The sequence below is a fragment of the Sporothrix schenckii genome (assembly GCF_000961545.1).
Source record: "Sporothrix schenckii 1099-18 chromosome Unknown Cont49, whole genome shotgun sequence".
NCBI lineage: Eukaryota > Fungi > Ascomycota > Sordariomycetes > Ophiostomatales > Ophiostomataceae > Sporothrix > Sporothrix schenckii.
In genome coordinates, this window is record NW_015971150.1 from 1,320,938 (window position 1) to 1,348,495 (window position 27,558).

The window sequence follows — 27,558 nt, forward strand, 5'->3', positions numbered from 1 at the left end:
GATGTGATAAGAGTGGCTGCTTTCTGTCAAACGTCAAGCTTGACACGGCTCTGTTTCGTTTCTCTTCGGTTGGTTTTTGGTCAACCAGCGATGGCAGATATTAGTAACATCGTGGATGAAGAGAAAGGGAGCAGAAGAGACGAAGGAACGAAGAAAGCAACATTGTTAAGTATGTCGTGAAGCGAGGCGCAATGAAAGGCTGTTCATTGTATTGTTCATGTCGATGAACTGGGCTTTGTGATGCTCGTTTCAGACGGATTTCGTTTTCGTAACAACCGTGTGTTGATATTCACGAACAAGTGGACAAACGTGTAGGAGATACATTAAAAGTGATTGAAAGGACTGTTTTGAGAGGGGAATAGAGGATGGTGTTCTGGAGGCTGTACTGTTAAGTAAGAACAATGGAACAAGGAACAAGAACAACGGTCTTTGTTGTGACGAAAGTGCCCAATTTCCATCACTGTTTGTATGAATTGGCTGCATCAGGAGCTGCACATCGTCGCACCTGACAGTCCTGCGTCCAGAAAATGCACTCCCGCAGTCCATGCTCGTGTCTTGGCCATGTCGGTAGTTGAAAGTATGCAAGGCGGACGCTCGACCTGGTTCGTCATAATTCCCAGGTTTACAGTGTTGGCCGTGCAGTAGTGTACGTGTGTTTTTGCGGGAAACAGCGGACGGTGATGTCATATATGCGTATTTTGAGAGACGTGTTTTAATTGTCGTCATGGGTTAGATGATTTGTAAACTGTGTGAATCTCACCGTGAGACAAACAAGCAGCTGTGACGAAAGCAGCTGCCATCAGAATGTGCCATAGCAGGCAAGGGCCTTGTGATTTACGTTTAAACTTTGCCAGAGCCCGCCCGAACTCTTCTGGTTTGAACAATGTGATCCATGTCAGTGGGATCTGGAGATGCCCCGTATATGATCAGCATTGATACAGAGTGGATGGATGTACGACGTGCCTTGTGATCTCTGCCTCTTCTTGAGCAATGCGTGCGTCCTTTAGCAGCTACCCGTGGTAAAATACAGTGAATGAAGGCTTTATTGTCCTCAATATTTACGCGTTCACTTTTGTCGAAGGACAAATTGATAGAACATGCCAAATGGCACTCGTACATTTTGATTTTGACCCCTTGACGATTGTACTTTACCAGTCGTTTCACGTCTCCACTGGATGCGCAGGCAGATGTCGTATGTCGTAGTGTTCCCTACGTTGCATTTTGTGTTGTCGACGTAAAGTCGCATTGGAATTACTGGAGCCGTCTAACAGTGGTGGCTTCGCATTACGTGCATTGGATATTGAATGCAAGCCATTCAGCCATTAACAGGACAACAGCAAAAGGATGTAAATGGTGAGTGTCAAAAAAGTGTTCATCCAATAAGTCAACCTCTTGACAGTGCCATGAATTGCCGTGTTCCGACATACACTTGTTCTCGCAGTCTCTGTTTTTATTTTTTATTTTTTTATGAGATCCTCGGTTTCCTTGTCTTGACGTATGGGTCCTACTTACTGCGCCTTGACGTTGCGTTGACGCTGGAGCTTTGGTCCCGACCCACGAAACGCAATTGGAGATCCGAGAAAGACGAAAGCCTGGTAAGTCGTACTGACGGGCACGTCTTCGTCCTGATTTTTTCCCGTCTTCGTGCGGGCTGCGACCCCAGGATGCTACCCTTCCCCTTTCCTTTTCTCTTTATGTTGTGCGCTCGCACCCGCCAACCGCGAATCATGGGGTCAAGTTTTGTGCCGTGCAGCGCTCAGATCGCTTGCAGATGGAAGCCTACCGTTGCATCAAGAGCCTCTTTGGCCTTTTCGCGCAGCCCTTTCGCCCAATTGTAACCGCGAATAAAAAAACCTTTGTCCTCCCAGTTTTCTGTGCCGTTCGTTGGCACATTGCCTCCATCCAGGCCGTTGCTTTTCTGCCCGCTTTGACGTAGATCGCAGGTGGATCTCAACGCCATAGCGGACGAACTGGTCGGGAGAAGGTATCTACTTCAAGATAAAAGAAGTCAAAGCTTGAGTTGCATTTGTTCCCTTGACGCATGGGCCTTTTCTTTCCATTCTGCTTGCGAATGTGAGTGTAAGACTTACTTCGTAAATGATAGTAAGGCATCACAGCCGAGCTGGCAACCTTTCGATATCAAAACAACCCGTGTTAGTCCACACAGAAGCTTGTGTCATTGGAGATGTAACAACGCTCGTTTCGCCATGTCTTGCTTCTCCTGATCACGGCATTTATCTACCGGGCAGCTATGGGTATTGACTGCAGCATATGTACGCGAGTGCCGTGCTGTCGTTTGCCAAAGTGACGTATGACAAACGTATGACATGTGCAAGGGCACGATAGCCGTGGAGGAGAGTTGCTATCAGCAGGCCTTATATTTTCGCAGCTCCATTGTCTGTTGTGGACAGTTTTAGGCCGTAAAGCCTGTCTAAAACTGATATCTCGCGGTAGTCTGTGCTCTGTGATGAGCGACGTCCAGTTTCGAGACCCAACCTTTCAAGGACTTGTTTTACTGGGCCTGAACAGACCAGCAAGCTGCTCCATAAGGATGTCACGGACATTCCCGGTGGACCGCTCGGTCGCCCAGAAACTGCCTTGGTCGGCGACATCATGTTCGCCGTCGGGACTGCTCGAGACTGCGCCAATGCAACAGAAATCCTACTTCGTACAGAGCCTGCCTCGGACCGTGACTACATAGTCTGTCAGTCCCCGTGATGCCTTTATTTTGTCCCGTCTGATGTCCTTCTACCCTTGGCCTGTCAGAATCCTGGTCGATTTCATTTGGCCCGCTGCGAATGCAACCGTTATTTCAGCCCTTCCGTGTCGTTCACTGTCCGCGTGCTCAAGTTACGGTTTGCACGACCAATTTTTGGTTTGTTCACCTTGCACAGTAGTCCTTCCTTTTCTTCTACGTTGCTACAGTTTTTACCCAAATTACCAGTTTGATGCGGCCCAGTATTGCTGCGCAAGAACGGTTAATCCTTGCTTGGGATCTGCACAACTTTCTTTTTTGTTTCTTCTCTGGCGCGAAAGCTCACCTAGCCATATTCTAGAGCAGGGGACCCCGGCACTAGCGGGTGTGCTGGCATTTTGGCATGTCGTTCACAATAAAGAGCCCTGTTCTTTGACTCAAACTCTGTATTTTCCTTTCTCTTTTGAGATTTGTTCACGTCGCAATTTTTAGTACATCGTATGTCGTACCAGGTCTCACAGGTGTCGTATTCGCTGTCCCATCTCTCTCCCCATCTCCATATTCATATCCATATTACTGTTACTTCGTCCCGCGTCGGGATCGGCATGCAATCAACACCAGACCCACTAATCTCTTGGGGTTTCGTCGCCCATCGCTTACGATGTAGGAAGCGCGGCTGAGGCGTTCACTTTGGAGCACGAAGTAGAAAATGGAGAAATTTGTATGAAAGAAAAAAAATCAGAAATCAAATTTCTTATGGCCGAGATGGAACCCTCTAAAGTATCCATCGAGATGTGGCGTTTCGCAACGCCTTCGATGGGAGAATGTGCCCGATGGTAGGGCGAAAAGAAGACACTGGGGGGCCCTGTGATAAAAGGAGGATAGTCTACATCGTTGCTGACTGTAGGAGGTGTATCGATGTCTCGCAGATCTTGTTGAAACTCGTCATGCCTTTCTTTTTTAAAAAAAAATAAAAAATTGCGGAAGAACGAAATTCAAAACATGCGCCTAGGAACAAACCACTCTGCCTACAATCGTCACACCAAAGTGGATGTGATTGTCTACGACGTACCTCCATTTCGACCTTCATTTTCGAACGTCACCGTTTTGCCCGCCTGCTCACTTGCCCGATTGTCTGGACGATTGTCCGCGTCTTTCATCCACCGGCAAGGGCACAACCCAGAACAACGTGTCCATTCTCCATTCAGATCGGCATCATACATAGCTCCTGGCTTTGTCTGCCGCATTTGCCCTGTGGCGTTTTGGGAGCCTTTCTTGTCACATTCATAACCACAAAGGGCACGCAACGCACTCTTTCTTGCGGGTCGTCGGCGGCCCCTGGCGGGAATCGCGGTCGCCGTATGTCCTGGCGTCCATCACAAACGGGACAGACGTGCCTTACGACCGGACTGTATGTTACTGCATTCTTTTGATGAAACCTGCATGGAATGAAACCGCAGCCAGTTGACCTCGTCATACGGCAGGGGAGTCTAATCTGAACACATTTCATCGTTTCTTTCGCCTCGTCACGTACGACGTACAATGTAAGACACGATACCCTCTGTACCGTGGCAGTTGAACGCGGTGTCCCCGTCTCTATTGTCGTCGTAAGACCGCGTCAAATCGTAATTCATCCGATTCTTTGCAAGTGAGGCGACACTTTGATGTCATTGCAAGTCCATACCACTAAAGAGAGGCTAGATCGAGAACGAGAGCAGAAGATGCAAAGAAGCACGCCGCTTGTGCTGCAGGTGGTTGACGAGAGGTCGAGTCCGTGATGTCCCAGAAAGGCCAAAAGTGATTTCGCGAAAGGGTTCCGCGGCAAATTGCCAATTTTCAGGGCTAGACAGCGCTAGAAGAAGCCAAAAGCAAGCCCGAGGCCCTTGTCAACTGGGCGCTAGCACAGTGTGTCCAAAGGGTCGTCTTTGGAGGCTGACGGGTGTCGAGAGCATGTGTTTTGTAACGGGATTTTGTGACAACTGACAATCAAGGCCAACAGGGGAAACCGATGCGTAGCCTATGTTAAAGCATGTGCACGGCCGGGGCAAGCACTGATCCGGGTGCTTCTTTCCGGCTTCCGTGGTCTCGCATCCGTACTTTCCTCGGATGCGGCGACAGGCACAAGCGGCATGGTAAGGCGCTGGGTGCCACCGCGCCTTCCGTACAACATTCGTTCGGCGTCACACAAGCGGCCTGCGCCCTCGTAGAATACGGGATAGGGGCGCGTTCGTACTTGCCTGTCTCTCGTCAAATTGACAAACGGCACCCAGGTCGTGTGCCACTATTCATTTTTATGAGCTTGGAGCATTGCTTGTTAGGGCAGCCTCGACCACCCAGCTTGGGCGTTCCTGGGATGTGCCTGCCGTCTGGTTTCCTCGCCCAAAGACAGTGACATTCCTCACCAACAGCAAGTGTATTCAGCGTCGCAGTCCCGGGGCACTGCCCTACGATGTAATTTGGCGATGCGCAATTGTTACGACCGTATCATCCTAGGGCTCGTCCGGAGGAGATGAGAGGTGACATCGGCCACGACGGTCCACAGCCTGGCCTCCCACTCTTGGAATGAACTCCATCGCACCTTCTGTAAAACGCAGGTGAGTCTGTACATCCCATTTCCCCATGTATCAAATCCAAGGCAGGTGCGACCGGCAGCAGTTGCCTTCATGACAGACAGACCAGCCTGCTTGATACCACATCGCTGGACACATGCGTTCCTGTTATGGACGTCGTGAAGTTTGTTGACGTTGGAAAATACACGTGATCGGCACCGTCCTCCTTCTCGCACTTGTCAATGTAACGCAAAATTGTCACTTGTCAGCTTCTTAGATCTCCTCTTTTCGTTCTCACCACGAACAACACCAAAATCCATCAGCCATCCTCGGCCGTTCTTCCTCTCCACCCGAGCGCACCCCCAAGCCAAGCCAGCAGATTGCAAAAGACCAGGTCCAGCTGGCCCGCGCTAGCGTCATTTCGACAGGGATTGTTGGCTCCACGAACAGGGGTAAGTGTGGTGGTGGTGGTGGTGGTCGCAAGCCGGTGGGTCGGCTTCCGTCTGGCTCTTTTTTGCCGCTGCTCTTCTTTTCTTTTCTGTCTTTCTTTGCGCTCGCTGGCGTTCCACCGGTCCCCATGGAACAATCGTCAGCGGGCGCACCAGCAAATCAACGGACGCACCGTTCGATGGGAACTGGAGGACATCGGCTGCTCACACCTTCTTTTCAGGCCTCTAATTCGTAGGTCTGTTCGCACTTCTGTGACCGGTTCTTTTTTCTTTTTTCCTTGTTCTCAAGGCCTCTTCTGCACGTCTAACACCCCTCCTGCCCTGTCATGGTCCTGACGCTAATCGAAAAGAAGCAGAAACCCACCAGCAAAAAAGCAGGGAACAGCGGAGTCCCTCTCTCGTCTCTGTTGCCGGCTCCTCTTGAACTTTCCCTCACACCACAAGACACACGGCTTGATTCCTTTTGCTCGTCGGTCAGATCCACATGCTGTCCGGGGGAGAACCGTCTGCAAGTCGTCGTCTCGCTCTGGGGTCCTGCCTTTCTTTCCCTCTTGTGCGAAATCTCACCATAATCTTGCTTGCATTCCATCTCGCCTTTTGCTGTCTCCTTTCCTATCCACCACCACCTCTTCTGTTTCTCGTCCTCCTCTAAATCGTATACACTCGCTGGAACAGACCGGTCTCGGGACTCCGGGTGCTTTTTGTCTTGCCCTCCCTTCCTCGCGATCGTCACTGCTGTCAGATCAAGAATTTTGTCTCGCATCCTCCCGACGTTCGGCAACAGTTCATGAGACAACTCGCACAACTCCCAACCGCGCGGCATTCACCACCAAGACATTCATATCAGCATCTGCCTGTACTCCACGGATTGCACCTGGATCGGGAAAGCGAAGCCATTTCAACGGCAGCGTCTGGTCTTGTTCGTTTCGTCTCACCAGAGCCAAGCAACTGGGGACCAGCCATCGGAGGATTTCGTTATTCAACACGCCCTGTGTCTCGTCCTGCAGCCTTTCCCGCCGACCCTCTCGTCTCCTCTCATCTCCTGCTCCTACAGCCAGCCGTCGTCTCTGTATCTCGCTTCTTGCCGCAACCCTCGCCTGAATAGCCGCCATTGTCTATCTGACCTGCGCGCTCTCGAAACACTGAGTTCGTCATTCAGCCCAAGCCGACATTTAGACTTGGCGTCTTGACTGTGGCCGCCCGTCACGGATACAGTGCACTATCGACTGGCGGACCGACAAACAGACAGTGCAGCTCCAGGACGTATCACCCGACGACCGACGAACCGCCTTCAACCGCACGGGCAAAACTTCCAAGCAGTAAATCGTCTTGAAACTGAGCTCTGAACGCTCGGCCGCTCAATTTCCTAGTCACGACTCAACTACTGCGCCGCCTTGAAAGGTACTTCAAAAATTGCCTTTCTTGCGACGGCCTCAGTGTACATGGCTTCGCTCATGCGCCGATAAAGCTGGGATTTTCTCCCCCTTCTCCTTCAACTTCCACATTTTGCTGGGTAAGGGGGCTTGGGGTGTGTTTACAATTGTTGCGCAACCTTCTCGCTTTCGCAGCAAGCCTTGACTGATTCTGCTTTTGCACGTGATTTTGCGTTTGCGTTTGCTTTTGCGCCATTGCCATGCCTCGCTTCAGTTTTCCGGTCCCCGGCCGGAGGAGCAAACAGGAGCCCGTCGCTGCCAAGGCGCCACCTCTCACCAAGGTCCAGAAAGTCCTAGGTTCCTCACATATCAACGTCGACTCGGCCGCCTCATTGCCCCCATCGGATGCGGCCAGGCATTGGGACACCGCCTCCAACGCCCACTCCAGCATCAGCATCAACGTGCCCGAGAGTGCCATAAGCTACGACGATACTTACGATGGCGGTCTGCCGAGCCTGACCGAAGACACTGTTGTTGACAGCCCTCGCGGCGGCCGGTCGGCGGGCTTCGACGAGGAGTCGGGCGTCCTACCGCGGATCTTCGCTGACGGCGACATCAGCATCGACTTGTACGGCCACGAGGGCCGCTCCATCACGGACGCCTCAAGCCTTCGGCGCAAGCAGTCCGGCTCCACCATCGTCTCATACTACGACAAATCCAAAGTTCCATTGGGCATCTCACAACAGACGTCGAATTCAGCCATGGCCAAGGGTCTGCCTACGAAGGCGAGCTCGTTACTTGACATTGACGGCAGCATCTCGCAAGCGTCAAGGCGCAAAAAGAAGCCGGCCAAGCTCGACCTCTCCCGCATGTTCACCAACCGCAAGTCGTCCAGCACCATGACCTTGAACTCCGATCGAGGGCTGGTCCTCAGCCCTGACATGGTTACGCGCTCTCCATCGTTCATGTCCGTTTCCCCAATGGACTACCTCAACCACCCGCACAGCAGTACCCGCAGCCACCACAAAGTACGACCGGTGACACAGGGCTCGATGCGCGACGGCCTGTCTGGCATGGCAAGTCCCAAGCAAAAGGTGCTGCGGAAAAAGTCTCTACCCAATCCACGATTAACAACGACAACACCTGCACCCCCTACTCCTTCCGCCACACAAGAGGCAGCCGGCCTCCAGAACCTATATGCACATTACGAACAGATGACGTTCCGCGATGTCTTTGCCGAGCAGGACGCCGAGTCAGCATCCGAGGCACCCGCTACCGATAGCGAAGGCGACGGCGCCGCGCCCATGTCGCCCATGTCGCCCAAGACTGTGCCTCAGATTTACCAAGAAAAGATGGAAGAAGAGGCGCGCGCCGGCAACTACCTGCCACAGATCACCCTGGAGACACCGCTCTACAAGGACATCTCGGCCTACTTGGGTGGCTACGGTGCCAACGTGGATGTTGCGGCGGCGCGGGGCGACGACCCGCTCGATCTTCCTACCCTCAAAACCCCCTTGGACGACGGTTCCGACAGCATCTCCAGCCGACACACGCGGACTTCCAAGGCGTCGAAACGCACTGCCCAGAGCTTGCTCGATATCGACCTGAAGCAAACAAGCGTCCTGTCTCTGTCGTCCGACTCGGAGGACGACATGGTCGACTCACGCCCCAAGACATCCTCCACTTCCACTCTGCCCTCGCCGCGGTCGCAACGAGACACTACACCAAGGTCTCAAGGTCAAGAAAGGCAGAGCCCAACGACATCGCGCAGCCAGTCATCCAACAAGAAGAAAGACCGCTCGAGTGGCCGGTCCGACAACACCGTACACTTCTTGCCCGTGCCCAACCCCAACGAGAGCCCATCGCCCGGCCCCACCTTGCCCGCAACAGCCTACTCTCGTGCTAGCTCAGCGTCTGCATCTACCACCAGCACCACAAAACCCTCCATCCGCGATATTCGGTCACCGTCCCGTGAGTCGCACACGTCGCGCGTGTCCATGGCATCGACACGGACGGGCAATTCGGTCGGCCCGGCCAACTACACCGTTCACGAAGCCCGTGCCATCACTCTCATTCCAGCACAGGGTGCCTCTTTCAACTCCGACAAGGCGCGCAGCCGCGCGTCCTCGTCTGACCAGCCGACCCCACCGCTGTCACCGACAAGCATGGACTTTATGATTCGATCCAACCGCACATCAGCCTACGACGCCGACCAGGGTTTGGTTCGGTCGGCTAACGGCAGTTTGCCGGCCGATTCTGGCGCCCCCCGTAGCCCCACAGCTGGTCCAGGTCGCTTCATGGCCGTCACACGCCAGGAGGAGCTGCTGCTCGCAGCGCTGCGCAAGAAGCGGCTCCGCATGCGTGAGTCGGTTATCGCCGAGTTTGAAGAGGAGGAGGACAAGGAAAAGGAGAAGGAAAAGGACAAGGAAAAGAAAACGGCCGAGGGCAAGGAGCAAGAAATGGCAGCATCGCAGCCAGCCGAGCCCGTCCACGAGATCCGCCGAGGAAGCATTGATGCCGTCCTCGAGTTACACTCGCCGCAACCTCGGTCAATGAGCGCCGCGTCCATTAGCTTCAGCGACTTCCCTATGCAGTTTGAGGACACCACCTTCCCCGTGCCGCCCTCGACCGGCATTCGCAACTCTCTGCGGCCGAGCTCCGCCCTGTCGCTCTCAATTCCTCTGTCGCCCCGGTCAAAGCCACCGACCGCTCAGCTGCCGCCGACACCGACTGCCAGATCGACCCCCAACCGCGACCTTGACCGAGTGCTCATGAACATGAACAAGCCAACCTCCACTGTAGAGTCGGGCTCGGGAGCGTCCGGCAAGGTGTCCAACAGCAGTGGGAGTGGGACTGGCACGACCAGTGGCAGTGGCAGTGGTAGTGGCAGCCACAGCACGCCAGCGAGCGACCGCTCCGAAGACGTCTTCGGCAGTGCTGTCCGGAACACGCACATTCATGATGGCGAGTCAAGCCCGCGCCTCAGCGATTGCCTCAACTTTGACGACGACGAAGCCGAAGACGAAGACAAACAAGACGGCGCCGCCAGTGACAGCGCCGAGAGCTACGACTCGTTCGACTTCCAGTCGTCTATAGACCAATCGCCCATCGACCCGCCAGCAACCGCTTCTCCGCCAGCCTCCTCCGTACAGAACCAGCGCCCACCAACCCGTGGTCGTCAGCAGCAATACCTTGGCGTGGCCAAGCCGACACGTGGCCCGACACGTGGCCCGACACTGCCGACTGTGCACGACGACATTGACGAATTCAGTGACTACGACGAGTACGAGAACGTCGTCAATGACGATGAAGTGGGCGTCAACGCCACGAAGGACAACTACCCGGTGCAAAGCGGCAGCGCGTCGGCGGACCTGGCGTTTAACTCCTTTGGCAACAAAAACAACAACAACAATAACGGCCGCAGACAGAGCCTCGCGCAGAACAACAGCCACCACAGCTACTATGGCCATGCCGACGACGACGAGCAGGGCATCCCGCGGCCAGACTCGCCGCTCGAGTCGCCTCTGCCCTTGCCCCACAAGCGGGCTGTGCGCATCAGCGCCGTCGGCGGTGGTACGCGCGTCGGCATGGAGGCCGGCTGGTGGGGTCACAACGGATAGGCGACCGCATGACCACTGTTGTCTCTTGTTTACTTCACATTAATTATCCTTTACCGTTTCCTTCGATCCCCTTCTCTCCAATTTCTTTTGTCTTCATGTAAAGAGCATTTACAACCAAGAGGAGCCAAGCACCACCCTGTATTAATGGCCAGCGATGATCTGTTTTTATTTTTTAATTACTTTTGTGGGTTTGGATCTACCGATTTCTTTTGTTTTGTATTTGGTCTTCTTTCTGAATATTCTCTTCTCAGGTCAACTGGTTGGCTTAAAACGTCCTTATTTTTAACTGTAGTTTTAATATAACACGCGGTACACTTTTGGATTCAACTCGTTTTTTGTTGTACTCTGCATAATTTGCGCATTGTCTCTTCGTGCCGCCTTGCGATGGCGACCCAGCTAATGCGAGCAATACGGCCGCCGATCTGTGAGCATTTTGGCGGGATATCTCCAGATTTGAGAGACCAAATTACGCTATCAGGGGCACAGTGCGGAGGCGGTGTTTGCGGTGTTTGCCAACCTCCAACTTTCTGACACCGCCCGACGCCGCCCACTGCTTTTTGACAGCGCACGCGAGCAGACGACAATCTCCAGACACAATGGTAGCACACCCACGGTCACTCCGCTTACTACGCTCACATTAAACTAATACGTCTTCACCAGACCGCACCCGCCCACACGGAGCTCGTGTTCCATCACGACGCCAAGCGCTACACGCTGCCGACGACGGTGGTCGCCGTGCTGCCGTTTGCGTCGCTGGCGTCGGCCAACAAGGCACTCTTCAAGCAGGGCCTTCAGGAGGAGGCCGACGGCCAAGAGACGCCCTACTATGCCGTCGTGACCGAGGCCACCATCTTCCACCCGCAGGGCGGCGGGCAGCCGTCGGACGTCGGGACGATGACGGCGACGACTGCGGCGGATGGCGAGGGCGGGGGTGTCCACACACCGGCGTCTGTGGTGTTTGACGTCTTGTCAGCACGCACCGACGCCGTCCACCCCAGCCAGGTGCTGCACTTTGGCCGGTTCACGACGGGCTCCGACGACACCGACAACACCAGTGGCAGTTTCAGTTTTGCGGCCGGCACGCCCGTCACGCAGGCCATTGACGTCGCCAAGCGGGTCCTCTACTCGCGCCTGCACACAGCGGGCCACGTCCTCGGCTCGGCCGTCCGCCACCTCGTCGAGCAGCAGGTGGAGGGCTTCGACGAGCTCAAGGCGTCGCATTTCCCCGACGCGGCGTCGTGCGAGTTCCGCGGCAAGATTGACGGCCACTGGAAGGACCCCATCCAGGCGCGTCTCACCGAGTACATTGCGCGAGCGATGCCCGTCGAGATTGACTGGTGGGACGCCGCGGATTTCCGCAAGAACGGACTGGAGCGGCTGATTCCGCAACCGGCCGCACCGTCGTCGTCGTCGTCGACGACGACTTCGGCAGCGCCCACGGACAAGTGGCGGATTGTGCGGATCGTGGGCGCCGAGGTGTACCCGTGCGGCGGCACACATGTGGACTCGACGGACCTCTGCGGGGAGACGCGGGTGACCAAGATTTCGCGGTCCAAGGGGATCTCGCGGGTGTCGTATGCGCTGGCCGACCCGGGGAAGGCATAGACGGACAGGTTGACGATAGACGGAAGCCGTACAAACTACTAACGACGCATCGATGACAAATAAACTTCGTTGAGACGTTTGCAGGTTGACACTAAAATAGCAAGAGCGGAAATAGATAACACAAGAGATACGAATCGGAAAATAACATGGTATGAGGGGAAGGACGCATCACAGCGATATACATTGACGACTGCTGCATCGATTCCTTCATTGCGGTGCACACCCGCAACTTTGACAGCTGCCTGGGTCGTGGTCGCCTCAGAATTGCGTAGAATGCGCTGCTTGCCGCCCATACAGGCCACAAACAAGTTTGACAAGGAGGTTTGTGGCGAGGGCGGGTCGTCCTTCGTGGCGGTCGGTGACAACCATTTTTGACCTTTTAGAGTTGAGGATCGTCATCAGCGAGGGTTAGGTACCTCGGGCAGGATCTCGAGGACGCAGCGGTGGTTCAAAGGGAATCCAGGGGCCCGGGCAGCAATGGCCTCGAGCACGTGGCTCTCGCTGCCGCCGACGTCGACGGTAAGCGATACGGCTGTCTGTTCGTCACCGAAGTCGACCAAGGCTCTCACTAACCAGTCCAGGCTGAACGACCCAGATGAGGATAGTGTGCTTCAGACAATACCATGACAAAGGTAAAGGGGCCCATGGGCTCGGGTTCGCTCTGGAACAAAGATCGAGGAACGTGTCCTGGTTCTGGATAGCTTTGCTTTTGAGTGCAGCTTACCAACCTGTGCTTACGTGTGGTATTGATCAGGGTGGAGGACGATGGGCCAACACGGACACTTTTGGACGCTTCAGCCAGCGGCTTTGACAATTGTCGTGTCTGTTGGCTAGTGCCGTTGGTTCGGGTGCAAGAGGAGGCTTTGTGTTGAGGAGACGGTGTGGTTTGAAGGGTCAAGACAACATGAAATGAAACGAATACCAAATGCTAAATTAATGCCTCCGTAATGAGACGGCCAACGAGCTCATGACTTGCCATCGTGCTCCAGAAAAATTACAATAAAAGTAAAGGACACGCCCAGCCTCATATATTGTGTCAGGATATCGTCGTCGGTGTGCATTCGCTGACGACTACCGGTACGTTGATTAGCCAATCACAGTACACTATTCAGCCCACAAGGGCCAACACCGGCCGACGGAACTCCGCATCTTCCGTCCTGCACTGATACACTACCACTCACACTGTTATATCATACGTCGCAGGCTGTCCGACAGGTAGTATTAAGGTTGTTTGAGATTCTTTTTGAGGGGATGGAATGCGATTTCTAGAGAGTGGTGTCGCGTGTGTCGTTTTCTTTTGAATACTAGGTCTTTCGTCAAAACCGGTCACAAAAGCAGACAAAGCAGGCTGCCCAAAAACATAAAAACACAAAAACATAAAACATAAAAATACAGTAAGAGCTTACCTTTCATTATCCCCCCTTATAACTGCTGTCCATGTTCTGGCCTTCTCTCCGGAGTGTCGAGATTCCCTTTGTTGCTGGCATCGATGACTGGTGGCGGTGGGCTGTACTGGCGAAACCCGTCCGAAACGGATCCTACGGCGCGCTCGATGTCGGTCGCGTTGCTCTGGCTAAAAGATGGAATGTGTCCACCATCATATACACGCCTCTGCTGCTGACTCTCTTCGTAAGGCGGGGGGTCGTCGGGAAGGGTAGGCAGGTCTGGTTGCGGCAGCTGGACGCGCGAGCCGTTTGCTTCTTTGGCAAAGGATGCTGCATCGTCGGTATGGTGATCCGGCCGATGGGCTTGCGTCGATTTGGCGAGAACTTGCTGCTCATGGTTCAGCTGCAGCTGCTGTCGACGCCACTGCCGCGTGCATAGCCAGATGAGCACAGCCGCAATGAGAAAAAAGGCGAGCACAGACCCGACGGCAATGCCGGCAATGGCGTTGGAGTTGGGGCCGGACATTCCGGGGCTGTAGCCACTTCCAGGTCCATTTCCGGGCCCGCGGCCGCTGTCGTAGCCGCTGCCCAGCGTGTCGCTGCTGCCTCCAGTTGTGGTCGTGCCGCCTCCGCTGGTCAAAGTACCGCCGCTGCCTGAAGTACCACTTCCACTGGTACCTCCACTGGTGCCTCCACTGTTGCCTCCACCGTCACCTCCGCTGCCGCTGCCACTCCCATTTCCCGTCCCGGTATTTGTGTCAGTATTCGCTCCACCACTACTTCCGCCGTTGTCGTTGCCGCCGCTTCCTGGGAAGCCATTTCCATGCGAGAAGGGGTTGCTGCTGCTGACGCCGATTTGGCGACGATGGAAGGGAGGGATCACCATATCGTTTCGTGGACGGTTCATGAGCAGATATTTTGATATGTGGAGGTATAAGTTCTGTCCATACTTCTGTTTCGTATCGTTTCCTTTTACTTTTTTTTTTAAAAAAAAAAAAATAAAAATAAAAAAAACAAAAGCGTAAAATAGTATACTTACATTTATCAAATTTTCAAACCTTGAAACCATAAATCACCATTTTCTCCCAAAGAAACTACAACTTCGACCTAAGGGCGGACATGATCTATATAGCAGTGTCCCAGACCAAACATTGCTGCACAAAGTCTGCCTGCCATGCAGCGAGGGCGAAAACAGCTTTCAGATCCTACTACAGCACACTACACATGTCGTACACTGTACGTATGTGCGCATATAAGCAGCACGCATAGGCTACACAAGAGGCTGAGCATGCAGATTGTGTCACAGGCCGTCTACTGTGCCCTCCTCACGAAAAGCAAGACACACGATAAACAACACGAAACACATCCACCTTCGGGTCATTGTCTAGTCCATGACAGTATTACTGAGCGCCGTGCAACACACCCGCCGCAGTCCAAGCCTGCCGAGCCAGTTGCTCCGCGCCTGACAAAGGACATGGCCCGCATCGCTCCATCCGCATGATGCAGGCCTCGGCCGCCTGTCCGCTTGCTCTCGTGTCTGTCTGTCCGCTTGTATGCCTTGCTGTAGGTTCGCTCAAGTGCGGCCAAAGAAAAAGACTTGGCACGCGGCTGAAAGTTGACAAGTGTCGGGCTGCCCCAATCTCAAGGCCGAGGTGGCAGACAGCCAGATGTGAGACAGACCAGTTGCGTGTTGAAGCGTTTTGTCTTGACGTATGAGCAGCCGAGCATTGGACAGTCAGAACCGCTATGTGGCCATGTCATAGAATGTCTCGCTCTTTCCTTGTCGCCCCAGTCCGGCACTTTCCCTTTCACCATTGTCTTGTTTATCGTTCTTGCTGTCTTTCTCGACGCGAACGTGTACATGCAAGCCACACTACCACACCAGCCACAGGTACCCCGCCGAGTCGCTGTCCTGGTGGGGGTAGGTGCATGTTGTGGGGCCGCGGCCGTTGGTTGGTCAGGTACATCCTGCTTATCTTATCGGCACCCTTAATTTCGATTTTTTTTTTGGGCTCCTCTTTTTGCACGGCAGAATTTCTTCAACCCAATTTTTTTTCTTTTTTTCGCTTCCCTCAGGGACCACCACCACCCACCCACGGTCGCCGTCGTTGCCCTGCAGCGACCTATTTTTCTTGTCCCCTCTCTTACCCTCCTTTTCGTCGGCTCTTCTTTTTCTGCTTCTCCTCTTCTACTCCTCGATTGCTGGTATTTTCTTCTCCTTTCGTTCCCTTCTTTTCTCTCCCCCTTTCTCTTGTTTCTTCTGTTCATCATCTTGTGTCTCGTCCCCCAACAGCCACAATGGACAGCCAGAAACTTGCCAGTCTGCTCCAGGAGAGCCAGGTCCGTATGTCTCACCCTCCTCACCCTCCCGTTGCCTTATCCGCCATCCTTGCGTACTTTTCCCACCCAACTAACTCCTCCTAGCCGACACGACACGAATCAAGGCCATCACGGCCGAGCTCCAAAAGAACTACTATGCGCACCCCGAGTCGCTGCTCGCCCTCATCGAGATCGTCTGCACCCACAGCGATGTGACCGTCCGCCAGCAGGCCGCCGTCCAGGCCGCTCGCCTCGTGCCGCGCCACTGGAAGTCGCCTTCGGCCGACCAGAAGACCGCCGTCCGCAAGCACCTCCTGGATGCGACCCTTCAGGAGCAGCATGCCAAGTGCCGCCACTCGGACGCCCACCTCGTCGCCGCCATTGCCACCTTTGACTTTGACGACGGTGAGTGGCCCGAGCTGCTGCCCGCCCTCTTCACCCTGGCCACCAGCAACGAGCCCGCCCAGCGCGAGATCGGCTCCTACATAATATACTCGACCCTCGAGGCCAACCCCGCCATCTACAAGGACCACGTCCAGAAGCTGCTCGGCCTCTTTGCCCAGCTTATCAAGGACCCTGCCAGCGCCGACGTCCAGGTCAACACCGTGCTGTCCGTCGGTGCCCTGCTGGTGCTGATCGAGGCCGACGAGGACGAGGACGAGGACGCTGTGGCGGCCGTGCGCGACCTCGTGCCCCAGATGGGCCTCGTGCTCAAGAACGCCGTCGACGCCAGCGACGACGACAAGATCCAGGCCGTCTTTGACGTCCTGCAGCAGTTCCTCGTCTTCAGCCCGGCCTTTGTGGGCGTCCACCTCAAGAGCCTCGTCCAGTTCATGATCGACCTGTCCGCCAACAAGGACGCCGACGACGACGTCCGCGTCCAGGCCATGTCCTACCTGACCCAGACCGTCCACTACCGCCGCCTCAAGATCCAGGCCATGCGCGACATGGCTGCCCACCTCGTCGTCAAGAGCATGGAGATCCTGACCGAGATTGGCGACGACGAGTCCATCGACGAGGAGACCCCCGGCCACCTGGCCCTGAGCCTGCTCGACGCCCTCGCCAGCTCCCTGCCGCCCCGCCAGGTCCTCGTGCCCCTGCTGGATGAGTTCCCCAAGTACGCCTCGTCCGCCGACCCGGCGCGGCGCAAAGCCGCGATCCTGGCCCTCGGCAACTGCGCCGAGGGCGCCCCCGACTTTGTTAACACCCAGCTCAAGTCCATCCTGCCCGTCGTCGTCCAGCTGCTCAACGACCCGGACGAGACCGTGCGCCACGCCTCGCTGGTCGGCCTCACCGGCCTGGCCGAGGAGATGCCCGAGTCCATTGCCGTCGAGCACGAGGCCATCATGACGGCCATCCTCAAGAACCTGCAGGCGTCCATGGTCCCGTCCGCCAACCCGGAGGAGACCAAGAAGAACAGCCAGGTGATCCGGGCCGCCTGCACGGCCTTTGATGCCGTCTCCAACGGCCTCAAGGGCGAGACCATGAAGCAGTACGCCCTGCAGCTGATCGAGCCCATTGGCCAGCTGTTTGGCCACCCGGACCTGCGCGTCAAGATTGCCGCCGCCAGCGCCCTCGGCGCCATTGCCGAGCCGCTCGAGCAGGACTTTGCGCCCTACTTTGAGAAGAGCATGCAGGCCCTCGGCAGCTACGTGACCATCAAGGGCGAGGAGCTCGAGCTGCAGCTGCGCAGCGCCGTGCTCGACTCCATCGGCCGCATCGCCGTCGCCGTCGGCGCCAAGATGTTCCAGCCGTACGTCGTCGACCTCATGAAGGCCAGCGAGGAGGGCCTGACCCTTGAGGACGACCGGCTCCGTGAGAGCAGCTTCATCTTCTGGGCCTCGCTCGCCAAGGTCTACGGCCGCGACTTCAAGCCGTTCCTGCCGGGCGTGCTCAAGGCCCTGCTGGACGCCCTCGACGGCGAGAGCGACGACACCGTCATCAACCTGACCGACGAGGAGAAGGCCATCATCGCCGCCGGCGGTGTGTCGGGCAATGTGCTGGTCGGCGGCAAGAAGGTCAAGATTGAGGACCTCAATGCCGAAGACCTCGACGCGTCGGACCTCATGGGCGACAGCGACGACGACGACGATGACGACGACGACGACTGGGCCAACATTGACAGCGAAGCCGAGGAGAAGGAGGTCGCCATCGAGGTGCTGGGCGACATCATCTCCAACGCCTGCGGCGAGGAGGAGATGCAGGAGTTTTTGGAGAAGGCTGTGAGCGCCGCCGTCGACCTGACTGAGCACCACTACGGCGGCGTGCGCAAGGCGGCCGTCGGCATGCTGTGGCGCTCGTATGCGCGCGTGTGGCAGCTGACCGAGGAGTCGACGGGCAGCAAGTGGCAGCCGGGCTTCCCGCCCAAGGCGGCGCCCACACCGCTGCTGACCAAGCTGGCCGAGATGGTTGTGCGTCCGACCCTCGACCTGTGGACCGACGAAGCTGAGCGGTACGTTCCTGCGCTTTGCATACTTTGACTTTTTTTTTTGCGATTCCCCTCCTCCCCTCCCCGCACGATATGATGATCACCTTGCGTTACACCCAGCTCACTCAGACGCATTACATGCGAATGCTGCGAAAACGTCTAATCTACCTGTCTGATCGATGCCATTACTCTGGGCCTTGCCGTTAATCGGGTTTTTTCTTTTCTTTTTTTTCTTCTTCCGACGCTTGCTAACAGAGTAGTGATGTCGTTACGGACGTCAACCGCAACGTGGCCGCCACCCTCGAGACCTGCGGCCCCGCCATCCTGGCCCAGGAGAACGCCGTCCAGGAGATTGTGTCGGTTCTCGGGCAGATCATCACCCGCTCGCACCCGTGCCAGCAGGACGTCGGCGACGAGGAGGATGCGCAGACCGCCGAGGAGAGCTCCGAGTACGACTGGCTCGTGGTCGAGACCGCGCTGGACGTCGTCATGGCCCTGGCCACGGCCATTGGCTCTGCCTTTGGCGAGCTGTGGAAGATCTTTGAGAAGCCCATCACCAAGATTGCCAGCTCCAACGAGTCGTACGAGCGCTCGGCGGCCGTCGGCACCATTGCCAGCTGCGCCGGCGCCATGGGCGCCACCGTCACGCCGTACACGACGCCCCTGCTCAAGCTCATTGTGCACCGCCTCAGCGACGAGGACCTCGAGACCAAGAGCAACGCCGCCTTCGCCGCGGGCCAGCTGGTCGCCAGCTCCACGGACAGCAAGACGTACCTGGCCGCCTACCCGACGCTCCTCGAGAAGCTCGAGCGCCTGCTGGCCATGGACGACACGGGCCACCGCATGTACGACAACGCGGCCGGCGCGCTGTGCCGCCTGATCACGGCGCACCCGGACCAGGTGTCGATCCCCGACTACCTGCCCGCCGTCGTGGCGCGCCTGCCGCTCAAGGAGGACTACGAGGAGAACAAGAACATTTACACGTGCCTCTTCCACCTGTACGAGCATAGCGAGCCGACGGTGCAGCAGCTGACGCCGCAGCTGCTGCCCGTGTTCCAGCAGGTGCTGGGCGCGCCAGAGGAGCAGCTGGACGACGAGACGCGCGCGCTTGTGCAGCAGATTGTGGCCAAGCTCAACTAGAAGCCGATTTTGTTGTTGGTGATGGTGTTGTTGTTTTATTTTTGTGCTTGACGACGACATAATGAAGAAGAACCCAGGGTACAGAAAAGTTTTTTTTTTTTTTTTCTTGATTTTCAGCCTTTTGTTTCCTACTGTCTCATGAACATATTCAAGAGGAGGACCCTGCAGCAACCGGAGCAGCACAGTCAAGTCATTCTTCATGTTAATGCCTTTCCATTTGACGACGTTTATGCTAGGATGGTACTACGATGGACAAGGTGACTCTTGCACGTGTCTGCCCTTTATCCCCTATTTTCACTTATTTTGTCTGATTTGTCATCTGATTTGTCGTCTTTCATTTGCCTTTTCGATTTGTCTTTTTGATTTGTCTTTCTATATACCAGCTTTGCTTTTAGACCACTTCGTCGCACACAGACCATTCCACATCCATATGCTTCTCACACGTCAATCACACCACACACCATAGCACCGCAGCTTCTTGCAGAATTAAACATAGTTTCCATTCCCTCCACCCTCGTTACCCATAAATATATTATTCTACTTTTAATCTTTGCTCGCGCCGGGACCGGCATCCTGCAAGCTTCATCCTTTGAATCCTTAGCTTTCGTGGGAGAGGGGTAGCGCCGAGGTTTGCTTTTGGGCCAATCGGCACCGCTGATTAATCATCGACGAGCCGCCCGCGTCCGTCTACGAGAAGCGGCGTGGAAGGCGAAAATGCGAAAAGGCGAAAAGGCACAAAGCGGCGGCCATGGTCGATAACGTCATGTTTGTTGATTAATCGTGCCTGGATGGCCCAGCGCCCACCTTGCCGTTGGTGGGCCCTCGCGTTTCTGAGCTCTCCGCGACGAAGGTGATATTATATATAATACAAGGACGCGGGGGCGGGAACGGTCTGCTTGTGTTTGTCGAACATTGAATGGATTTCAATTTCTCGAGTTTATCGTGCCTCAATCTTTGAAACAGCTCTACGACACAGCCACGTCTCCAACAGCCAACACGCCCACGATGGTCGCGAACAAGACGCTCATCTACAAGCGCATCCCCACGGGCGCTCCGGTCGCGGGCCAGGACCTTGTCGTCGAGGACCGGCCGTTTGACCTGGACGCGCCGCCGCCGGCCGGTGGCGTGGTCGTCGAGGTGCTCTGGGTGTCCTACGACCCGTACCTGCGCGGCAAGCTGCGCGACCCGTCGATCCCATCGTACTCGCCGGCGTTTGAGCTCGGCTCGCCCATTACCAACGACGGCGTGGCGCGCGTCATCAAGTCGGACGATCCCAAGCTGCCCGAGGGCACGCTGGTGCTCGCGTACATGCCCATTGCGCAGTACGTGGCCCTCCCCGCGGACGTGCCGACCAATCGGGGACTGCCCGGCGTGCGCCCCGTGGACAACCCATTTGGGCTGGACCTGGGCCACTTCTTGGGTCCGCTGGGCATGCCTGGCCTGACGGCGTACTCGGGCCTCTACGAGATTACCAAACCGAAAAAGGGCGAGACACTGTTCGTGAGCTCGGCGGCGGGCGCCGTGGGCCAGATGGTGGGGCAGATTGCCAAGCGGCTGGGCCTGCGGGTGATTGGGTCGGTGGGCTCGGACGAGAAGCTGGACTTTGTCGTCCGGGCGCTGGGCTACGACGCCGGGTTCAACTACAAGAAGGAGGCGCCCGCCGACGCGGTCAAGCGGCTGGCGCCGGACGGCATCGACATTTACTTTGACAACGTGGGCGGCGACCACATGGAGGCGGCGCTGCAAAACATCAAGGTGCACGGGCGCGTGGTGGTGTGCGGGACGATTTCGGACTACAACAAGCCGCAGGGCCAAAAGGGCGGCATCAAGGACATGTTCCGGTTCGTGCAGAAGCGGATCCTGGTGCAGGGGATGCTCGTGGGCGACGCCAACTTTGGGCCCAAGTACGCGGCGGAGCACCAGAAGAACGTGCAGCAGTGGCTGCACGAGGGCAGCTTCAAGAGCAAGCTGAGCGTGACGGAGGGCATCGACAACGCGGCGGACGGGTTTGTGGGGATGCTGGAGGGGAAGAACTTTGGCAAGGCGGTGTTGAAGATTAAGGACTGAGCGGGGGGGCAGGCGGGTATTCGAGGATGGATGGCTTCGGCCAGAGGACGGAGGATGGCAACCGGCAGCATACATCAGAGAACGAAAGCCCATTCAGATGGAACGAATGCTATGAGGAGTGTATCGAAGTTGGTCGGAGGTTTGAGGTCGGAGCCCGGCAGAGCAAAGAAACAAGTTCGTGTTGCATAAGCAAGATACTAAAATTACGAAAATAAAAGCACAAAGCTGAAAGACCGTCAGGACCTCACCGTCGACTCATTTATTGACCCGTGGCTGCAACCCCAGATTCTGTATTAGTCGGGTTGATTGCCCCGATCCCCGCAAAGGATGTGCCTAGATTGGCCTGTGCCCGTGTAAGTGGTTATTATTCTATTTAAGGAAATTGGCTTTTGCTGCCACTTTTGAATAGCACACAGTCTCACCCCATACTACCCACACAACTCGCCGCCCCAACGACCATGGCCCACGCATATTCCCTCTTCCCCGAGGTGCAGCCGGCGTACGTCGACGGCCGCAAAGTCGGCGAGCAGACCAAGTACCCGGGCACGCCGTACTTCCAGGGCGGGCTGAAGCCGACGCGCATCGAGGGCGACGTGTTCCAGCTGGAGACGACGGGGACGATCCCGCACGACATCCGCGGGACGTTCTACCGCATCCAGCCGGACCCGCGGTTCCCGCCGGTGTTTGAGGACGACGTGCACTTCAGCGGCGACGGCGCGGTGACGGCGTTCCAGTTTGCCGACGGGCACGTCGACGCCAAGCAGCGCTACGTGCAGACGGACCGGTACCGCGCGGAGACGCAGCACCGCAAGGCGCTGTTTGGGCGGTACCGCAACCCGTACACGGACAGCGAGGCGGTGCGCGGCGTGATCCGCACCGTGTCCAACACGAACATTACCTTTTGGCGCGGCGCGATGCTGGCGTCCAAGGAGGACGGCCCGCCGTTTGCGCTGGACCCGGTGACGCTGGCGACGCTAGGCCGCTACGACTTTGAGGGCCAGGTGCAGGCGCCGTGCTTCACGGCGCACCCCAAGTTCGACCCGGCCACAGGCGACATGGTGGCGTTTGCGTACGAGGCGGGCGGCGACGGGCACGACGCGTCGACGGCGCTCGTGGTGTGGACGTTTGACGCGGCGACGGGCGCCAAGACGGACGAGTCATGGTACGAGGCGCCGTACTGCGGCATGATCCACGACGCGGCCCTCACGCCCAACTACCTGGTGCTGCCGCTGACGCCGCTCAAGGCCGACAAGGTGCGCATCGCCGCCGGCGGCAACCACTGGGCCTGGGACCCCAACGAGGACCAGTACTACGGGCTGGCGCCGCGCAAGGGCGGCCGCCCGCAGGACATTGTGTGGCTGCGGTCCAGCAACGCCTTCCACGGGCACGTCGCGGGCGCCTACGAGAACGAGGACGGCCACGTCGTCGTGGACCTGACGGTGGCCGACGGCAACGTCTTCTTCTGGTGGCCGTCGCCCGCGGAGGCGGCCGAGGCGGCGGCGTCCGGCAAGCCGGCGCGGCGGCCGCAGCTGCAGTCCGACACGGTGCGCTGGGTGCTCGATCCAGCGCTGCCGTCTGGCTCCTACGTCCAGCCGGCGCGCCAGTACGGCACCAACGGCGAGTTCTCGCGCATCGACGACCGCTTCGTCACCAAAAAGTACCGCCATTTCTGGCAGCTGCAGATCGACCCGACGCGGCCGTACGACTTTGCCAAGTGCGGCCCGCCGGCGGGGGGGCTGTTCAATGTGCTGGGCCACTACGACTGGGACTCGTTGGACGGAAGCGGTGGCACTGGCCAGGCCGTCCGCGACGAGTGGTTTGCCGGGCCGACGTGCACGTTCCAGGAGCCCGTGTTTGTGCCGCGGCCCGGGTCGACGGCCGAGGGCGACGGCTACCTGCTGCTGCTGCTCAACCACCTGGACGTCCTCCGCAACGACATTCTCATCTTTGACGCCCTCCACATCGCCCAGGGCCCGCTGGCGGCCGTGCACCTGCCCATCCAGATGCGCCTGGGCCTGCACGGCAACTTTGTGGAGCAGGACGAAATTGAGCGCTGGGCCAAGCGCCGGGCGCCCGACGGCGACTTGGGGCCGGTCCAGGTGGCCACGGCACCGCTGCCCTGGCAGGTGGCTCTGCAGGAGAAGGACGCGCGCAATGGCAGCGGAACCAATGGAGCGTAGGGGTCGATGTCGGAGTAGATAGTGTCCGTCCTCCGGTGCGGCTCGAATGCCATAGTATGGCTTTGTTTGATTTTAGTTATGCCAAATGTATTCTGTTCCCGTATAGCGTACATAACTGCGTCTTTCCGTCGCCTGCCTTGCTTCCTAGCGTGTTGTTTCGTCTTGTGAGTGTCGGATCACGGCACGACAGACGTCGTCGGATGGACTGTGTGGACTGTGATCGCAGCAAACGACAGACAAGGTGGACGCCAGCATCGCGCCTGCCCCCGCAAAACCATGAATTGCAGCGTGCGGGGAAGGTTCTCGGTGCTTCAGGGGTGGGAAGCGCCGCGATCCGCTAACCGCTAGTGCATCTGACTGCTGCGGCAGGAGCTCGTAGCTCCTGTAAGCGAGTGGACACCATTGTTCCTAGACAGAAACCATCCCCTCGGGACCATCACGCCGAACTGCTGTCTCTGTGTCTGCACCCTTTGCTCACGGCGTGTTATTTGTTTTTTACCACTTCTGGAATAGGCAGGTTGCCCTACAGCCAAGACGGCCTGCCACCAGATCACTCCGCATTGTCCCCGCAAAAGGTTACCTGCCGCCGGCCGCCTGTTGTCTGCAGTCGTTCGCTTTGCTCGCCAGGATCCTGCGCATCATCTCCATTCTCGTACGCCTGTATTGATGCGTGTGCGTGAGGGGCCTATTTTGTAGACCTGCCTATGCTTGCGAGCACCGTCGCAGGATAAATACGAGTCGCGAGGCAGACGACGCTCTACTTGTTCATTCACCCGGAACTCCCACTCTTTCACTCACTTTGCACCACTCATCTCATTTTCTCCCATTCATATACACACCTCTCACACAATGGCCGACGAAGTCGCTCAGCTCAAGCAGACGGTTGCGGCCCTGCAGAAGCAGGTGATTACGCTGGATGGTACGTCCTCTTGGCAATTGGCGTCGCGTCACACACTGAATATCCAGCCCTCATTGCTGTCCACTAACACACCCAGACCAGGAACAAATCCGCCGGCTGCAGTACACGTACGGCTACTATCTGGACAAGTGCCTGTACAAGGAAGTCGCGGAGCTGTTTGCCGAGAACGAGGACACGTATGTGCAGTTCCTCGGCGGCCGCTACCTGCACAAGGAGGGCGTCCAGCGGCTGTATCTTAAGCGCTTTGGTGGCTTCTTTGTGGGCGGCCGCAACGGCCCCGTCCACGGCTTTCTGCTCGACCACCCGCAGATGCAGGGCATCGTCGACGTCACCTACGACGCGGCCGATGGCCAGCCGCGGGCCGCGGGCCGCTTCCGCTCGCTGATGCAGGCCGGCGTGCACATCAGCCAGGCCGACCGGCACCCGCGCGGTTTCACGCAGTGGTTCGAGGGCGGCATCTACGAGAATGAGTACATCAAGGAGAAGGGCGTCTGGAAGATTTTGCACCTGCGCTACTTCCCCTTCTGGCACGGCGACGTCGAGCACGGCTGGGGCTACAAGGTGGCCGGCTTCGTGCCCTTCCCCACCAAGGTGTTCCCCGAGGATCCCCTGGGCCCCGACCAGCTCGTCGCCGCCGACCAGCGCATGCTGTGGCCCGACTGCCGCGTGGTGCCGTTCCACTACACGCACCCCATCACGGGCGAGCAGGTCAGCGACGTCGACATGCAGGCGCCGCTGTACGGCGGCGACGCTAAGGACGCGCTGCCGGCCCTGAAGCTTGTGGGGTAAGATGGAGGTTGATGTGGCCAACAATGGGCGGCATGACGATGTGTATGGACGATGATGCAGCTGTACATAGTCATTAGTCATGCATTGTGATGAGTAGCAAAGATCAAAGCTTCTTGTGTGATTGGTTACATTTGTCGTGATTTATGTGCTTGAAAGTTTGGGGTGAAAAGAGAGAGCAAGAGGACCCTCATGAATACGCACCGTGACTACTTACGATTTACGTTGTCTGTATGCATATCGTTCATTGAGTTTGCAAAGTCCGTTCACTCGGCTGTATTCTATATACATATTCACTACCTGCTTGATATTTGTCCACAACTCACAACTCACAACTCCAACGGCAGCTTAAACAGCTTGATGGCGTTGGTGCGGCCAATGGCCTCCTTGTCCGCGTCCGGCAGGTCCACGTTCTTCCACCAGTCCTGGGCCACCTTGACGGAGTCGTAGGGGTAGTCGATGGCGTAGAGGCAGCGGTCGACGCCGAGCTCGCCGATGCAGAACTTGAGCCCCTGCGTGGAGAAGTTGCCCGACGTCGTGATGGACACGTTGTGCGTAAAGTAGTAGCGGTAGTCTTCCTTGGAGGGCCGGCTCTGCTTCTTGACGGGCTTGTTGTACCAGTGGTCGGCGCGCACCAGATTGAAGGGGATGCCCTCGCCGAGGTGGCCGGCGACGACCTGCACGCGCGGGAAGCGGTCGAAGACGCCGCTCGAGCAGAGCGCGTAGAGGTGGAAGCTGAGGTCCAGGTGGAACTGCACGCCGGCGCCCAGAAGGTGCGTGCGGCCGGCGTACTTGCCGTGCGGCGCCGCGAGGTCGCGGCCGGTGGCGTAGCGCGGGTGCAGGTAGACGGGGACGTCGAGGTCCTGCACGGCGGCCCAGAAGACGTCGTACGCGGGCTCGTCGTAGTACCGGCGGCCGTCCAGATCCGAGTCGCTCGAGGCGACGCTCTGAAAGTCGTTGAGGATGGCGCCAAAGGCCCCCAGCTCGCGCACGGCCCGCGTCAGCTCCGCGGCCGCGTCGGCGGGCGAGTGCATCGACAGGCTGGCCAGGGCGCCGAACCGCGTGGGCGCTTTGCGGGCCTCGGCCGCCAGCCAGTCGTTGGCCTCGACAGCCAGTGTCTGGGCCTCGACGGGGTCGACCACGCCCTGGGCCCCGGGCGACGTGAGCGACAGCAGCATGTACTCGACGCCCTCGGCGTCCATGTGGGCCAGTCGGGCCTCGTGGATGTCCAGCAGCGCCGCCGTCAGCGGGTGCTTGACGCTGGCGACGTCAGTGCCGGTGCCGCGGCCGTACGCCGGAGCGAAGAGGGTGGCATCGCGGGCGTTCCGGGCGATGCCCGTGGGGTCCAAGACGGCCTCTTCAATAGCAACTGTGCCGCGCATGGTGGAACGAACACAGGAAGTCGTGAAGCAGTTGAATCAAACGATGAGAAACTGACTTTAATGGCTATTGGTTTGATTTTGATTTGATTTGATTTAATTTTGATTTCAATTTTTGAACATGACTATTGATATGAGTGACACCTGATATGACATCAAACTCGCATCGACTTGTCGCCGGTGTACTCCCTCCTCCCACGCCTCGTTCTTGTTCTCCTCTCCAGCACTATCCCCTACCCCAACTTTCGGTCGAGCTTGGCGCCGATTTGCCTTGTCTCCTCATTTTGATACTGCCGTTGTTCTCGACTGGGGTCGAGTGTGCTTGCTTTACCCCGTCTTTTCCATTCGTCTCTTGCTTTCCGTCTTTCCCGTCGTCCCGTTCCCCTCATTTGGTGTCGTGGACTGTCGCATGTCGTCGGCTCGATACTTCCGACGATTGGTAAGTACGTCGTATTTCACCGTGGAACAACGATGTACCAGAATGTCAGGGTTTGCCATAGCATCAATGCGTTGGCTGGTCAGGAAGATTGACGCCGACTGTCGATGCCCGCGATGTCCGTGATTTCCATGTTGGCGACCGTTCGAGTCCGTTGACCTTGATTCTCCACGTCGACTTAGACTGCTGACGGTCTGCAAATGGACACGTTCCAGACGTCGTCTTATG

The 27,558-nt window shown here is 57.2% G+C and overlaps 10 protein-coding genes across 10 annotated transcripts; 6 read left to right on the forward strand and 4 right to left on the reverse strand.

The window, feature by feature from the left end:
• Window positions 1-5,997: 5,997 nt before the first annotated feature.
• SPSK_05643 (uncharacterized protein) lies at window positions 5,998-6,456 on the reverse strand (the record flags this gene model as incomplete). Its single annotated transcript, XM_016732385.1, has 1 exon — window positions 5,998-6,456. One exon carries the CDS (start codon window positions 6,454-6,456, stop codon window positions 5,998-6,000), a length of 459 nt encoding a protein of 152 aa, XP_016582930.1.
• Window positions 6,457-6,478: 22 nt separating this feature from the next.
• Window positions 6,479-6,805, reverse strand: SPSK_05710 (uncharacterized protein; the record flags this gene model as incomplete). Its single annotated transcript, XM_016732450.1, has 1 exon — window positions 6,479-6,805. The coding sequence occupies one exon, from the start codon at window positions 6,803-6,805 to the stop codon at window positions 6,479-6,481; it is 327 nt and encodes a 108-aa protein (XP_016582931.1).
• A 521-nt stretch (window positions 6,806-7,326) lies between these two features.
• Window positions 7,327-10,686, forward strand: SPSK_04872 (uncharacterized protein; the record flags this gene model as incomplete). The annotated part of the gene is made up of 1 exon (XM_016731633.1): window positions 7,327-10,686. The coding sequence occupies one exon, from the start codon at window positions 7,327-7,329 to the stop codon at window positions 10,684-10,686; it is 3,360 nt and encodes a 1,119-aa protein (XP_016582932.1).
• Window positions 10,687-11,282: 596 nt separating this feature from the next.
• Window positions 11,283-12,291, forward strand: SPSK_05426 (uncharacterized protein; the record flags this gene model as incomplete). The annotated part of the gene is made up of 2 exons (XM_016732173.1): window positions 11,283-11,285; window positions 11,347-12,291. 2 exons carry the CDS (start codon window positions 11,283-11,285, stop codon window positions 12,289-12,291), a joined length of 948 nt encoding a protein of 315 aa, XP_016582933.1.
• Window positions 12,292-13,713: 1,422 nt separating this feature from the next.
• On the reverse strand, window positions 13,714-14,583 carry SPSK_05499 (uncharacterized protein; the record flags this gene model as incomplete). The annotated part of the gene is made up of 1 exon (XM_016732244.1): window positions 13,714-14,583. The coding sequence occupies one exon, from the start codon at window positions 14,581-14,583 to the stop codon at window positions 13,714-13,716; it is 870 nt and encodes a 289-aa protein (XP_016582934.1).
• Window positions 14,584-15,974: 1,391 nt separating this feature from the next.
• On the forward strand, window positions 15,975-19,563 carry SPSK_04854 (importin beta-4; the record flags this gene model as incomplete). The annotated part of the gene is made up of 3 exons (XM_016731616.1): window positions 15,975-16,020; window positions 16,101-18,447; window positions 18,684-19,563. 3 exons carry the CDS (start codon window positions 15,975-15,977, stop codon window positions 19,561-19,563), a joined length of 3,273 nt encoding a protein of 1,090 aa, XP_016582935.1.
• Window positions 19,564-20,568: 1,005 nt separating this feature from the next.
• Window positions 20,569-21,630, forward strand: SPSK_05403 (oxidoreductase, zinc-binding protein dehydrogenase family; the record flags this gene model as incomplete). Its single annotated transcript, XM_016732151.1, has 1 exon — window positions 20,569-21,630. One exon carries the CDS (start codon window positions 20,569-20,571, stop codon window positions 21,628-21,630), a length of 1,062 nt encoding a protein of 353 aa, XP_016582936.1.
• A 458-nt stretch (window positions 21,631-22,088) lies between these two features.
• SPSK_05158 (carotenoid cleavage dioxygenase) lies at window positions 22,089-23,810 on the forward strand (the record flags this gene model as incomplete). The annotated part of the gene is made up of 1 exon (XM_016731908.1): window positions 22,089-23,810. The coding sequence occupies one exon, from the start codon at window positions 22,089-22,091 to the stop codon at window positions 23,808-23,810; it is 1,722 nt and encodes a 573-aa protein (XP_016582937.1).
• An 849-nt stretch (window positions 23,811-24,659) lies between these two features.
• SPSK_05503 (uncharacterized protein) lies at window positions 24,660-25,518 on the forward strand (the record flags this gene model as incomplete). Its single annotated transcript, XM_016732248.1, has 2 exons — window positions 24,660-24,729; window positions 24,806-25,518. The coding sequence occupies 2 exons, from the start codon at window positions 24,660-24,662 to the stop codon at window positions 25,516-25,518; spliced, it is 783 nt and encodes a 260-aa protein (XP_016582938.1).
• A 326-nt stretch (window positions 25,519-25,844) lies between these two features.
• Window positions 25,845-26,897, reverse strand: SPSK_05410 (2,3-dihydroxybenzoate decarboxylase; the record flags this gene model as incomplete). Its single annotated transcript, XM_016732158.1, has 1 exon — window positions 25,845-26,897. The coding sequence occupies one exon, from the start codon at window positions 26,895-26,897 to the stop codon at window positions 25,845-25,847; it is 1,053 nt and encodes a 350-aa protein (XP_016582939.1).
• Between the last annotated feature and the right edge of the window lie 661 nt (window positions 26,898-27,558).